General features: G+C 36.7%; 1 protein-coding gene across 2 annotated transcripts in view; it reads right to left on the bottom strand.

Annotated features, from left to right (window-relative positions):
* Window positions 1-15,318, bottom strand: part of rbfox3b (RNA binding fox-1 homolog 3b) — a 218,834-nt gene that overhangs the window by 10,715 nt on the left and 192,801 nt on the right. For both annotated transcript variants that reach the window (XM_016293845.1, XM_016293844.1), the window contains 5 exons: window positions 13,895-13,987; window positions 12,863-12,923; window positions 12,719-12,772; window positions 2,876-3,008; window positions 2,606-2,645 (listed from right to left, as the gene is read on the bottom strand). In XM_016293845.1, coding sequence (XP_016149331.1) covers window positions 2,606-2,645; window positions 2,876-3,008; window positions 12,719-12,772; window positions 12,863-12,923; window positions 13,895-13,987 — 381 coding nt within the window. The remainder of the gene's footprint in view (window positions 1-2,605; window positions 2,646-2,875; window positions 3,009-12,718; window positions 12,773-12,862; window positions 12,924-13,894; window positions 13,988-15,318) is intronic.

Raw genomic sequence — 15,318 nt, 5'->3', positions numbered from 1 at the left:
CGCCTGCGAACACACGGGGTAATAAATCAGACTGTCAGCACCTCCGGCCCAATACACAGAACATGCCTTTATCAGGACACCGAGAGCCCCGTCGCTAAATATAACAGACCACACCGCTGAAGACGAGAGAACAGACAATGAGAGGAGAGAGAGAGAGAGAACATGATGGGGGAAGAATGAGAAGAGAAGAGAAATGAAGGAAAGAAAGGAGAGAGAGAGAGAGAACATGATGGGGGAAGAATGAGAAGAGAAGAGAAATGAAGGAAAGAAAGGAGAGAGAGAGAGAGAACATGATGGGGGAAGAATGAGAAGAGAAGAGAAATGAAGGAAAGAAAGGAGAGAGAGAGAGAGAACATGATGGGGGAAGAATGAGAAGAGAAGAGAAATGAAGGAAAGAAAAAAAGACAAAATATAGAAAATAAAAGATACAAGTAATATAAGTGAAACTTAAAGAGAAACAAAACAGAAAAAAGTGAAAAGAAAAGAGAGAAAAGCAAAGGAGAAAATGAAAGAGGAGAGAAGATGATGAAAATAAAAAAAAGATAGAAAAGGAACAAAAAAGAATAACGAGAAAAGGAAAGAGGAGAGAAGATGAGAAGTGAAAAAAGAAAAGGGAGAAATCAGACAAGAAAAGAGAAAAAAGAAAAGAAAAGAAAACAAGTGAAATGCAAAATAAATAAAAAGGAAGCAATGCAGAAAGAATAAGGAGGTACAATGAAAAGGAAAAATAAATGAAAATGGAAAAGAAAAGAAAAGTGAAAAATGAATGGGAAAAAATGAAAAGGCGGGAGGACATCAAATTAAAGAGAAAAGGAATGTAACCATTTCTAAGACACATACCAGTATATTACACACAGACTCTCATTTGAATAAAATCAATTCACAAAAAAAAAAAAAAAAAGAAAAATGCAGCATTTCAAACTGAAAACCATTTTTAAAAAAGGAAAGGAGATGAACTGAGAGCAGAGAATGAGAGCGAAAGAGAGATGAGTGTGAATGTGTTTGTTCTCCTGCGGGTCACTGCGGGTCAGTGTGTCACTATCAGGGTGACACAGATGTGAGACATCTTACAGATATGTGTGTGTGTGTGTGTGTGTGTGTGTGTGTGTGTGTGTGTGTGTGAACAGCAGCGACGGCAGGAAGATGAATCCATTTATCTGAAGCCGCTTCACCTTATCAGTGACTCACTGCAGACCATCCACAAAACGTTCACTACTGAGGGTCCACAGCCACCAATCAACAAACACACACACACACACACACACACACACACACACTCACTCGTGTCCCTTCTTCAATGAAAGCTGATCTTTTTCACCTGTTTTATCATCCATTTGAAACTAGATTTTTTTACCCATTTATTGGCCGCAAAGAGTTAATTTTTCCACAATTTTCCCCTTATTTTTACCCAAAACGTTCACTACTGAGGGTCCACAGCCACCAATCAACAATTCTACAACACACACACACACACACACACACACACACACACACACTCACTCGTGTCCCTTCTTCAATGAAAGCTGATCTTTTTCACCTGTTTTATCATCCATTTGAAACTTGATTTTTTTTACCCATTTATTGGCCGCAAAGAGTTAATTTTTCCACAATTTCCCCCTTATTTTTACCCACTTTATTGACACCAAATGTAACTTTGCAACAGTTTATTCTTATTTTTACCAACTTTATTGGCTAATAAATGTAATTTATTTTATCATTCATTTCTTATTTCGTATGTTGTTCCACTGTTTTTTGCTCTTATTTTTAACAGTTTTACTGGCCACCACAAGTATATTTTTCCTTATTTTTACCCATTTTATTGCCCACCAAATGTAACTTTTTCACAGTTGTTTCTTATTTATTTATTTTTTACCTATTGGTCACTAAATGTATTTTGTTCAACATTTTTATTTTATTTTAACCCATTTTGTTGGCCACCAAAATATTTTTTTCACCTTTTTTCCTTCATATTGTCCCCCTTTTCTGGTCACCAAATGTATTTTTTTCCACCTTTTTTCTTATTTTTACCCATTTCATTGGCTATAAAAAAGTATTTTTTAATTCTCTGCTCTCAGTTCACCTCCTAACCTCTTTTTTTCCCCACAAACACTAACAGCACAAGCAGCACATGTACATAAACAACACTAAACTGGAGTTCAATTTGTTCTCTGTGAACTCTCGCCTCAGTATTTTAGCAACATACAGTACTGCTGTTTAAACAAGTCAAGTTTTCTATTTCTATTCCTTTTTAACTGTTAAACAATTTCAGGCCTGTAGCACTGAACTAAGGTCACGGGTTTGATTCCCAGTGAATGCACGAACTGATAAGCGTATACCTTGAATGCAACGCAAGTCGCTTTGGATAAACACATTTGCCAAATGCAGGAGTGGTTTGAAAGCATGATTTTGTGTGTGCGTGCTGAAGCTGGAGGACATGGAGAGCGCTTTGCTCCTTTGCCAAACTCTGAGTTTGTGGAGACTGAAGGGAATCTAGAATTGGGTTGTCAGGTTTCTTGGCAAAAACGAGGCATCGCTTAATCGACGCCAGAGATCCTGGACTGGAATTACACTCCACTCTCGTCCCTCAAGAAGCAAAGTTACTCACGTAGATCTCCGCGCCGTAGAATCCGTCCTGATACACCATCCTGTGAGACAGAGAAGAGAGCGTTTGATCATCACAGATATGAGCATCAAAACTGCTGCATCAGGAATAGTCACACGACTGTGAGAACTAAATGACTTTGCAGAGAGAGATGCACCTGAAAAACGACACGTCCAAGTAAGCTGTCAATCGATTCATTTTTAATTGCATTAATTATGTATCAGTTGATGTAATTACTATGGCACAGGTCAGTATTTGCAGAGAAAGACTCACGCGCCGTACGCTGGGATGGGTGGAGGAGGAGGAGCCGTACGGAAGGTGTTGTAAACTGCCCGGCCTCTGCCCCGCAGATGAGCGCCTCTGTATGCCACCGTCGCTCCTGCCGCGGGATACGGGAAACCTGTCACTGCACACACACACACACACAGGGAACATTTAAGAGAACGCACAGGGCAGTAGATGAGGTGCATGTGTCTCTATCACACAACGAGACTTATAAAGACAACCAGAGTCATGTTGCGAGGGTATTCTTGCTGGTTGCTAGTTGTTTTTTACTGTCTTGCACCCTCAGGTCTCTATGATCTGGTCTCTAGATATGGCTTGCATCTATCGTGTTTTATCATCCAAGCTTATTATTTTACACATTTATCAGTCACCTATTAGTTTTACCTATTTTATTGGACAACCAATTTTTTTAACAGTATTTTTTAAATTTTCTCATTTTACAATTTTCTCATTTTACATTTCATTTCTCATTTTTACTCATTTTATTGGCCAGCAAATGTAACTTTAACCATTATTTTCTCTTTTTTTTAAAACCCATTTTATTGGGCAAAAAAGTAATTTTGCAGTTTTTTCCTTAATTTTTACAAATTTTATTGGCCATTAAAAAAATATTTTTTTTTTCAGTTTTTTTTCCCTTATTTATAAACATTTTATTGGTCACCAAGAATTATTTTTGAAACGTTTTTATTTATTTGTATCCTTTTTTGTTAATTGGCTAGCAAATGTATTTTATTAACCAGTCTTGCCTTATTTGTACCCATTTTATTGGACACCAAAAGCATTTTTTTATTTTTACCTTTTTTCATTTTTTTAAACTGACTAGCAAATGTGCAGTATTTTGTTTACCATTCTATTCTTATTTTTACCTAATTTTATTTAGCAACAAATGTATTTTCCCCGTTTCTTATTTCTCACCAAATCTAATTTAATTTTTAGTTTTTTTTATATATATATGTTTTTGCATTACTAACCATAGGGTTCGAATTTTTTTAAACTGACTAGCAAATGTGCAGTATTTTGTTTACCATTCTATTCTTATTTTTACCTATTTTATTTAGCAACAAATGTATTTTCCCCGTTTCTTATTTCTCACCAAATCTAATTTAATTTTTAGTTTTTTTTATATATATATGTTTTTGCATTACTAACCATAGGGTTCGATCTCTCTCTCTTTTAATTTGCGGCACCATTGGTAAGTTTACCAAGCTGACGTCAAGATGGTTTCATTCTTCCTAAATCTGTCCGAGTTTATCGAGATTTATCAATGAATCGCACAACAAAAGGAGAAAACAAAATTTGGACAGTTTTTTTTTTGGTCCAACAAGAGCGTAAAAAATAATCTATAACAAATAATTATGTAATTTTATATAACATTTTCTGACACAAGGTAAGAATCAGTCAATTAAATTAAATACTGTTCGACTCCTCATAAGTGTCTCTCTATTTATGCTGCATAGGCATCCGTGTCGTGTAATATATGTAAATGAAGCTGATAATGAGCAGGCGATAGGCTACACTGCCTCAATAAAAACACATTCATCAAACCAGCTGACATGCTGTGGCACAAAACACCAGAAAAAAAAAACATCTCAGAAAAGCAGAGAGAGAAAGACATAAAAACACACAGTCAGTGATGGGATGGTTAGTCGGCTCAGCTGTTTAATGCTGGTTATTGTGAGGAGTTGGAGTGAGTAATCCACACACGGGGGAATAGATGCAGATTCATCAAATCAACAGCAAGTGCTTCATTATCTCCTTAACGTGCCGAGAAACAATCTCATCTACACTCATTAAAACACTTCAGACCGGATCAGACCAGACTATACAAGAGCTTAAAGAGAGAGATCTGAAAAAAAAAAAATCTAAATTAATGTCATTATTGACTGCTTTAGGGGCTTTTCATTTGCTTTCAGGAGCTTAAAAGTGTGCGTTCAGTGTGTGTGTGTGTGTGTGTGTGTGTGACTTTTAAAAGCTATATACTATTTAAACATGTTTGTAATATTTATAACTTTTTATGTCATAGAAATAGTATAATTATGTTTTGATTATATAATTATATATTTATAAAAATAATATAGAACTACAATTTTACATTGTAGTATTATATATTTTTATATACTTATACTTTTTTATATTTGATATATTTAAATTACTAATATCATATATTTAAAACAATTATACAATTTATATACTATATAAACTGTATAATTATACATATGCATATCTATAATTACAATTTATGTTATATACTTTTATACATATAATTACACTCTTTTACACTAATGCTGTTTTTGTATTTGATATTTAAATTACTAACAACATATTTAGAATAAGGCAACAGCTACTTGCACTAAATGTAAATAGTAATAAATGCTATTTACACTAAGTGCAAATAGCATTATTTTTTTACGATTTGTTATTTACACTGTGCAAATAGCTATAGATTCTATTTACACTATCTGTATAATTATACATATGCATATCTATAATTACAATTTATGTTATATACTTTTATACATATAATTACACTCTTTTACACTAATGCTTTTTTTGTATTTGATATTTAAATTACTAACAACATATTTAGAATAAGGCAACAGCTACTTGCACTAAATGTAAATAGTAATAAATGCTATTTACACTAAGTGCAAATAGCATTATTTTTTTTACGATTTGTTATTTACACTGTGCAAATAGCTATAGATTCTATTGACACTATTTTAAAGGGGTCATATGATGCTATTTTAAAAATCATTATTTTGTGTGTTTGGTGTAACAGAATATGTTGACATGCTTTAATGTTCAAAAAACACATTATTTTTCAAATACTGTACATTATTGTAGGTCCTCTATGCCCCGCCTCTCTCAAACGCTTCGTTTTCTACAAAGCCCCTCCTTCCGACAAGCGCAGTCTGCTCTGATTGGCCAGCTGACCCAGTGCATTGTGATTGGCCGAACACTGCAAGCACTCGTCGGAAATGTAACGCCCCTTACCATAATCACGAGCTTCATCTTTCAAAATAAATGTAAAGACAGAGCTCGAAAGGGGAACAGAGTCGCGTGACAGACACCGTGATGAAGCTGGTATGTGTTTGCAGTACACAAGCCACGGTTAAGACAGCTGACTCCACTGTGATGTGTCTCGCGCTCTCTCTCTCTCTTGATCGCTCGCTCTCAATTTCAATTCAATTTAAGAGTGCTTTATTGGCATGACAAAAATTATACATTTGTATTGCCAAAGCAATTGCAGCTGGACTGCTTACAAATAGCACACATATGTATTAACAGAAATAAAAATAATAATAGTAATAATATATAAAAAGTATTAAGCTTGTAGTGCAAAATGAATTACTAATGTATGTATATGTATAAACTAGAAATAAAATAAAATAAGGGATTAGACATATTTACAGAAGCAAAATATACATCTAAGTAATATAATACAGTAATTTGGCATAATATAATGTAGATGTGCTGGAAACATCAGATCAGGGCAGGTTGAGTGTTTTCTCTTCTATGGTGACAGGCAGACACATATCTCTCTCTCGCTCTTTCTCTCTCTCTCTCGCGCGCCCTCTCTCTCTCTCACACACACACACACACACACGCACAATGCGCAAAACTCTGCATTTGAAAAGTCAATAGCAAATACTTAAACTAATAACAAAACAGTAGCTGATTCAGAAGCGCCAGATTGTCATAGCAAAGTAAGAATTACCTCCTCTCCTAGGTTCACGAAACGGTCGTCCATAAAATGCATTGCTGTTCTGTTGTAAGTGATCTTAAAGATTCCTAAATGCATCTACTTCCTGAAGGCAAAATAAAGTGCTTTTGCTTTCGCCGAGAAACACACAGCGTCTCCCTGACATGCTGCTTCAACACTAACTGCGGTTACTGAAACCACGCCTTCTTTCTTTGCGTGAACATTTGGGCGCATTATGCTAATATTTCCACATAGTGAGGTAGATATGTGGGGGCGTGTTAGAACGAGTCGTTTTAGGGGGGCGTGGCAGAGTCTTAACTTTGATAAAGAATATCTCTTTGGTTTTGAGACTTTAGTCTTTGCAACTTCAGGGATCTTATCTATGCACAATCAGCTTGTAACACTCCCAAGAGAAAGGAAAACTTGAAATCGCATCATATGACCCCTTTAAGAATTTTCTGCTATTTATAGTAGTTACTGCACCTCAGTATTGTAGTACATTATAAAACAGTACGCAATAATAACGTATTGAGTGTAAATTGCAATTTTAATTCAAATGATTAAATGGATGCCACTTTAATGGGACACTAAATCCCTCCCTACACCTACTTGATATTTTATTTTCAACTTTTCGATTATTTCCTTCATTTTTATTAAAAATAAATGCCTTTCTGATTTGATATGAGATTTGAAAAGGAAGAAAAAAGTTCAGCAAAAGGCGGATTTGAACTCAGGTTGATCGCATCAAAAAGCACGCGCTTTACCATCTACGCCACTGGAATGAAGTTTAACGAGTCACTACTTTTGTAGTGTTGACTCCCACAATCACACGCTGGTGGGTGGAGTTAGTGTAAATAGCCTCTGCCAACAAGATGGGCTATTTGCACTTAGTGTAAATAGACACTCCATTAGAATAATTACACAATTTATGTAATTTACTACAATATACACTGTATTATTGTTTCATTTATATAATTACATAATCTATAATAATAATTTATGTTATAGACTTACATAATTATACAAATAAATGAAATAATATTGTTTTGAGAACATTTCTAGCATCATTTGTTTGCAGATGCCACTTATTTTGAAATGTGTATCCAATACAATGAAATTCACCCATTTTTTTAAGTGTAACTTGAAGGCAGGGTAGGTGATTTGGTTAAAACATTTTTTTTGTGATGCTGGTTAAAAGTCTCATCACATCCCGACAGCAATCACTTAGGGGTCTAAATCTATTTATATCATCTGTGCAAGGTATAGGACCATAAAATGGTCCTCCAATCAAATTATTCGGTCCAAAGATTACGATAGGCTGTCCTACCTGCCTGTCAATCTATGTATTTGCATACCTCTGGAAACTGTTTGCGCAGACATGATACGATATCGGCGTGTTCATTACACTATTGCAGACCAAGTGAGAATGGAAGGCGTTATTACTGCAACATTATACGCTTTGTACTGTAATATTTTCTCAGCTGTGAATGAGACATGAGGTAATCTGACAGCGTTGACGCCGTCTCTCATCGTGTCGCTGGTTAGCCTCTGGTCTGTCTGAGCGTGTTCATGTGTTTTGAGGAGGCGTGGCTTTGGAGAGTGATTTGCAGGGAGGGTGGAATCTTATGCTTTCAAAGCTTGCTATTGCTAGCCTTTCCGAAATCATCTACCCTAGCTATCTTTAAGTGTCCAAAGGATCCACAATAAATAAATAAAGAAACAAATAAAGAAATGCTGACAGAACTCAAAGGAATTCTTCCTTTGAGGGAAATTCTGATGTAATAAACCCCCTTTATCACTATGAGAGCTGCTGTTCTTCATTCGTAAAGTCATCTGAAAAGATCTTCAGCATCCATGTTTCCACCAACAGAGCCAAACACACAGAGAGCAATCGCGGCAGCGGAGCGACTGATCCAGAGCGATACTCTCTGAGCTCATTACCTCACACTCATCACTAGAGGCTCATGGGAAGGTTTGGGTTGCAAACAACAAAGAAGAACCAGGAATCTGGTGCAACGAAGACTTCCATCAGCACACATACACCTTACAATACTGCAAAATACACACACCTCTCAATAAAACACCTGCATGTGACATCACAGTGCATGCACACACACACACACACACACACACACAAGTGAAGACTGCAGACGCTGCACTATACTGTAACGAACATAAAAAGCATCACAGGAGTACCTTAAAATAATATATTAGTATTATATATGTTTCTAAAGATAAAATATATAAAAGTAAATTAATTAAATTCATTATTAAAAGTAATTATATGACTAAAATACTGTTTTTATGACACCCCTGTTATGCTTTGATGGTTCTTGTTTTATCCTTTTTTTGTTTATATACAAATACAATATATAAAAAATATATTAACAATATAATTATTACTAACATTTAGTATATAAAGGTGAATTAATTAAACAAGTCATTGCACAACTAATATACTGTTTTTATATTGTTTACTTTTTTAAACAATAAAGTTTATAATTTTTACACTATATATATAAAAATTGTATACTTATATCATTATATACCTAACTACAATTTATGTTTTATATAATAATATACAATTATAAAATAAATAAAAGTATTATTTATATATCCCATTATATAATTTTAACTATTTATTTGCATATAATTACTTTTTATACTAACATATTTTAAATACATTTGACATTTAAACTAATTACTAATATATTTAATATATTTAAAATAATTATACAATTTATTTACTACTATATAAATTGTATAATTATTGTTTTATTTAAATATACAATTACATATCTATGGTTGCAATTTTTATGTTATGTACTTACGTAATTATATAAATATATAAAACAGCATACACTACTACTATTATATTTTAAATACAATTGTTATTGTTGTTTTGAAAATCTGTAGCACCATTTTCTTGCAGATGCCACTTTTAAGTGCAAAAACTTCTGAGTGCAGTGAAATGCACGTATAGGTGTGATTAAGGGTGCCCAAATAGTTGTATTAAACAACAACAACAACAACAAACTAACAAATAAATAAATTATTGATTGTTTGGAAGGACATGAGCATGAATGGATGAATGAGCGAGTGCAAATGATGATATTATTTTCTTCTGGGTGATGGAAACTCTTTCCTGAGCATGTTAGCGGCTGCAGGCTGACAGCCAACTGCTGAACATATGCTGACGTTTACTCCTGATAAAGCGTGTCTCAGCAGCAGACGAGGAAACACACACCCCTGAGAGGAGCCGCGGTATTTAAAGTGTCGAGTGTAACGGTAGCGATCTGAGATGGACCCTGAACTTCCTCCCGATGAAACCATAGCTGCTCGTCTCATCAGAACGCAACGGCTTGGTATAACAGCCATCAATAAATGGAGAGAAACCCCGTGAGTGTGTGTGTGTCGCTGCTCGATTACACCGTGAGTGCTGGCAGCATCACTCACTCCAGCGCTCGCATTCTGTTAGACGACTGAAAGCTAATCTGAGACACTCACAAAGTCCATCCATAGTAAAGAGACCCACAATCTGATAAGTGTGACTGGACTCTTCTCTCCTCACACACAACACAACACACACACACACACGGACATCTCTCTAGTTCACTCACTCTATGCTCTCTACATTAACAAAAAAGACTAAAAAAGACTCCTTTAAGTAACCAGTGACAATTCAAGTCACTGGTTTTATGATTTGGGGTGCAATGCTACATACATACATACATACATACATACATGTGTATATAAAAGCCTTTGTATTAAATATATTTATTACAAAAGAAAAATAAAACAAAAAATAAGTATGTATCAACTTAATAATATCTATCTATCTATCTATCTATCTATCTATCTATCTATCTATCTATCTATCTATCTATCTATCAGGATCTGTAGGTAACCCTGTGTGTTCTGGTGAATTAGCTGTGTGTGTGTTAGCGTATGGTTCTGCTGAGCTCTACTGTCATTTCATTTTCCTTATGAAAGACTTTTACAGTCATCGAGACTCGAGGGCAAATCAGAATGAACTCAAAACAGAGTGTGCGAAGCGAACTAAAGCCAATTACTCTGCGCTGAATTCTTCATTTGTGCCACCGAAGAGTTTTAAAAGAAATGTGATCCGTGACTGCTAATCAAATGGAGCCCAGAGCTAACTAGCAGCGCTAATGATACGACCACCATCTGACTGCCATAAATTACAGCAGCGTTCAACAGCCTGTTTCTTTATTGGGAATGGAAACCAACGTGGCGTCTAGTTTGACTAATATCACGCTAACATGAGTCGTTTTATTGGTGCTGCTGGATTGGCGGCTGAGGAGTGCAAACGCAGCGCTCTCCGCTTCACCTCCATAAAGTGGGAAATCACTGACATCAGCACTGCGCCTCTGAGCAAGACATTTAACCCCGCATCGGCCCGGATGGGACAGAGCCACTAATGGCGCTTTTCCACTGCATGGTACGGCATGATACGGTTCGGTACGGTTCATTTTTGGGGGGGTTTCCACTGGGTACAGTACCTGGTACCTGGTACTTTTTTTTAGTACCACCTCAGTTGAGGTTCCAAGTGAACCGTACTGTTACCAAAACGTGACGTTTAAACTCTGCTGATCACGGATTGGCCGGAGAGAATCGTCACTACCTGCGTTACTGAACTTGCGACACAAGACACAATAGACCCGCTTAGATTTAAATCAGCACAGCCAGCGAAGGATCAAACGCAACTGTTTTGAACGAGCGCACCTTTTGTCAACAACCAAACAATTTCATTGTCTGTTGAGGAAGTACAGATGTTCCTCTCGTTGATAGCAAGAGCTTGATGGGGCAATGCGGAATGAAAATGTTTTTCAGGAGTCGCGGCAGTAGAGGCGGCACAACTATAGCGACATGTGAATGATCCCGTCCACTCTAAAGCGGTACTAAACTGCAGTGGAAACACAAACCGAGCCGAGCCGAGCCGAGCCGTGCCGAGCCGAGTCATACCACGCAGTGGAAAAGCTCCATAATACTTCTGCAGTGAACCCAGTAACAGCAGATACATGACAAACATCACTACTGATCACACCTCTGCACTAGTGAGTGAGTGTCTCAACCTGCAACATCTGACTGATTCCTCAATCTATTACCCTGGAAACACCCTAGCAACCAGTCAGAATACTTTAGCGACTGAATAGCAATGCCTTGACAACCATTTATTAATCTATCATCCTAGAAACCAGTCAGAGCACCCTAGTAACCAGTCATAACACCCTAGCAACACCCTAGTAACCAGTCAGAACAATTAACCAGCAACACCCTAGCAATCTAGAAATCAGTCAGAACTAGGGCTGCACGATAAATCGCATGCGATATTTAACGCGCATCTTGTCAGTAAAGCCGGCTCTTTAATCAGCAGTAAATCTCCATCACCTGCAGACTTTCACATTGAGCAGCATTAACTACACAGAGCCGTTGTTCACTGACAAGCTGCGCAAAACCACGATCATATTTTGCGCATGTTTTGCGCAGCTTGTCGGTGAACAACCAGTCAGAGCACTCTAGCAACACCCTAACAACAATCTAGAAATCAGTCAGAACACCCTAGTAACCAGTCAGAGCACTCTAGCAACACCCTAGCAACTGCATAGTAATGCCATGACAACCATTTAACTATCTATCATCTATCCAGCCACCCATCTATCCATCTATCATCCTAGCAACCAGCTAGAACACCCTAGAAACCATTCAGAACACTTTTAGCAACCAATGATCTATCTGTCCATTCATCCATCACCCTGGCAACACCCTAACAACAATCTAGAAATCAGTCAGAACACCCTAGTAACCAATCAGAGCACTCTAGCAACACCCTAGCAACTGCATAGCAATGCCATGGCAACCATTTATTTACCTAACAACATCCTAGCATAGCAACACCTTGGCAACCACAATCCCAGTGTGGTAATGAGCTTTGTGCAAACGGTTTGTGTCTTTTGAAACTAAAGAGCAAACAATACTTGACACATGATCATGATTATTACACTACAAACTAAAGCTAATTTACATTTGAGCGATGTGGGGAGATTATTAATTTTGAATGGCTGCTTTTGAAGTAAAACACCTTCTTCAGTGAGAAACCTCCTCACCTGCGTAGAGCTCCGGTCCGTAAACAGCTCCTACCACTGGATTGAGTTTCCAGCCTGCAGAAACAGTACAGAGATGTGCTTGAACAGATCCCACAGCTGTCAGAGAGACATGTTAAACTGCTGTATGCTGAGAGGAGCTCTTACTGTTTGTGTACGGGTTTACTACTTTCTTATTCGTCATCACTCTCGCCGTGGCGTTGTTCACCTGAGAGAGAGAGAGAGATGTGAGTGTGCTGCAGGAACATATATCAGAAACACGTGCGTATGAACACTGTGCTCATGCAAACACACATGCATGTGAGTAATATCCCTCTGCTCTTCCTGTAATCACCCACAATGCATCTATTCTGGCTGTTCTGAGCCATGCACACCACACTTTACAGAATGCGTTATTATAGTCGGATATTTTGCTTCACTTTTGCAGTTTTTTTTTTTTTTTTAATAGATGCTTGGAATTGATGACATACACAAGCGATGGATAAAAACCCCATGAATAACAGCAGCAAACAACACTTTGAGCATGATATATGATCTGAAATACAGTTTGGTTTAAACAATTTTTACCCAATGAAAAATGGTGGAGGGTGATGAATATAATAAGATTCACATTTAATAGATTTCATAGATTCAGCTTTATATATTTTAAATATTTGGTTTCACATCCAACAGATTAAATTCCTCTCAGAGATCAAAACAAATTCAAGAAATATTCTGGGCAATTATCAACTTAATATCTATTGACAGTATCTGTCAAATATTTTGTAGTTTTTCTCTAAATTGAACAAATATCATAACATATCATATAATAATATATACAAATACCTACAATTAAATTAAATACTATTCTTTTTATCACTGTACAGTAACAGGAATTTCAGAGGAAATGTTCTTAATATTAATTTTAATTATTGTTACAATACAACAAATGTTAAAAGTCCTAAAACTGTATAAATGTATTGTATACAAAATATAGTTTATTTTTTCTTTCTTTTGATTTTGGGGTGAAAAATACCTTCATAAGCCATATTTAACCCAGAATATTGCTTTCAGATGTCACAAACACACACACAAACATGGACAGGTATCATGCAGATGCTCGGGAATCTCTGGATGAGGACAGGAAATGAGGACAGCAAGCAGGAGAGGAGGACGGAGAGAAGGGGAAAAGGAAAGCACCTCGATTTTACGTCCTTCTACGATTGTACCGTTTAGTTTCTCCCGCGCATGATCTGCGTCTGTGCTTGTTTCAAAAGTTACAAAGCCAAAGCCCTGCGGACGCATGGAGTGAAACAGAAGGAGAGAGAAACCGCATTGAAGGGGTTTGGAGAGAGTCAGGAGCCCACGACAGGAGGAACATGATCAGGAGGATTACAGAGACAAGCCACAGTAAAACACCAGCACAGATGCACAGTCTGTGTGTGAAGAGCTTCATTTCAGATCATGTTAGTGACACAAATAACATACGACACCTATAAACCTCTTTCAGAATGTCACATGTGAAATACTGCCTTACTCAGAGTTAAAAAAGTGACTAAAGAAGCTTTAAAGCGAGTCAGTTCCCTCGACGTTCATAACATATTAGCCGGCAACTATTTTCAGCCGAGCATGTAAAACTCTGGCTGTTAATTTAATTAATTTAAATTGATATACAAAAATGTATTAATATTGCAAAAACTTTGATTCATTTAATACTTAAAACTATACATAAGTGTGTGTATATATATATATATATATATATATATACTACATAATTTATATATTTATATACACATTTATATATAAATTATTCAATATATCATACTGTCTATTACTAATATTTATTACTAAACATTTTCTTTTTTTTATATATAAAGGATGAAATATCAGTCATATAGTTTGTTTATAATTTATAATTTAATTTAATATTAAAATATCATATCATACCCAGAGTTAAAAAAAAGAGGTTCAATAGTGTAGCTTGAAAGACGGTCTGTGATGACAGAGTGTCCAATAGGAGAGGCGAGGGGGCGGGGCTACATGTGATGGACGGATGCTGTTTGGCTAATGCAGGATGAGCTACTAGCAGCTCGAGGGGTGGGTTTATATCAGTCAGAGAGATAAAGGAATAGGCCGAGGGCCTCATGTGTCCCGTGGACGTCTCACACGCCTGCATCTGCTCTGGTTTATCACGCAATAATGAGCTTACACAGAGGGCCAAACCACAGCCCATTTTTCAAAAGGGACAAACATATTGAATGCAAATTGCTGCTTCTTAGAGAATAGATTGTTTATTAATGGGCCGGTTGGTTCATTATACAGCAACGCTGTAGGTGGGGACAGCAAGGCATCATGGGTAATGGGCTTTGTAGGGCACACAGCAGCGAATGGTTGTCATCTTCATCTTATCTAGCCGTGGGGGGGCAGTGACTGCTGACAGAAGCTTCAGCACGCACCTGTCAATCATGCTCTGTCAATATTAAAGCATTTCTGTTAGAGACCCCAGATATAAAACTGTACTGTGAGTGTTTAGGAAAAATGCATGCCGACTTTTTTGTAAAACAGGGATAAAGCTTCAGTCAGTAGATATAGCTGCAGGGGAGACCGGGGCTAGTTGTCACAAT

Source organism: Sinocyclocheilus grahami, unplaced genomic scaffold (genome assembly GCF_001515645.1).
Source record: "Sinocyclocheilus grahami isolate Dianchi unplaced genomic scaffold, SAMN03320097.WGS_v1.1 scaffold307.1, whole genome shotgun sequence".
Classification (NCBI taxonomy): Eukaryota; Metazoa; Chordata; class Actinopteri; order Cypriniformes; family Cyprinidae; genus Sinocyclocheilus; species Sinocyclocheilus grahami.
The sequence above is the reverse complement of the archived record's forward strand: the minus strand, read 5'-3'. Positions and strand labels throughout refer to the sequence as shown.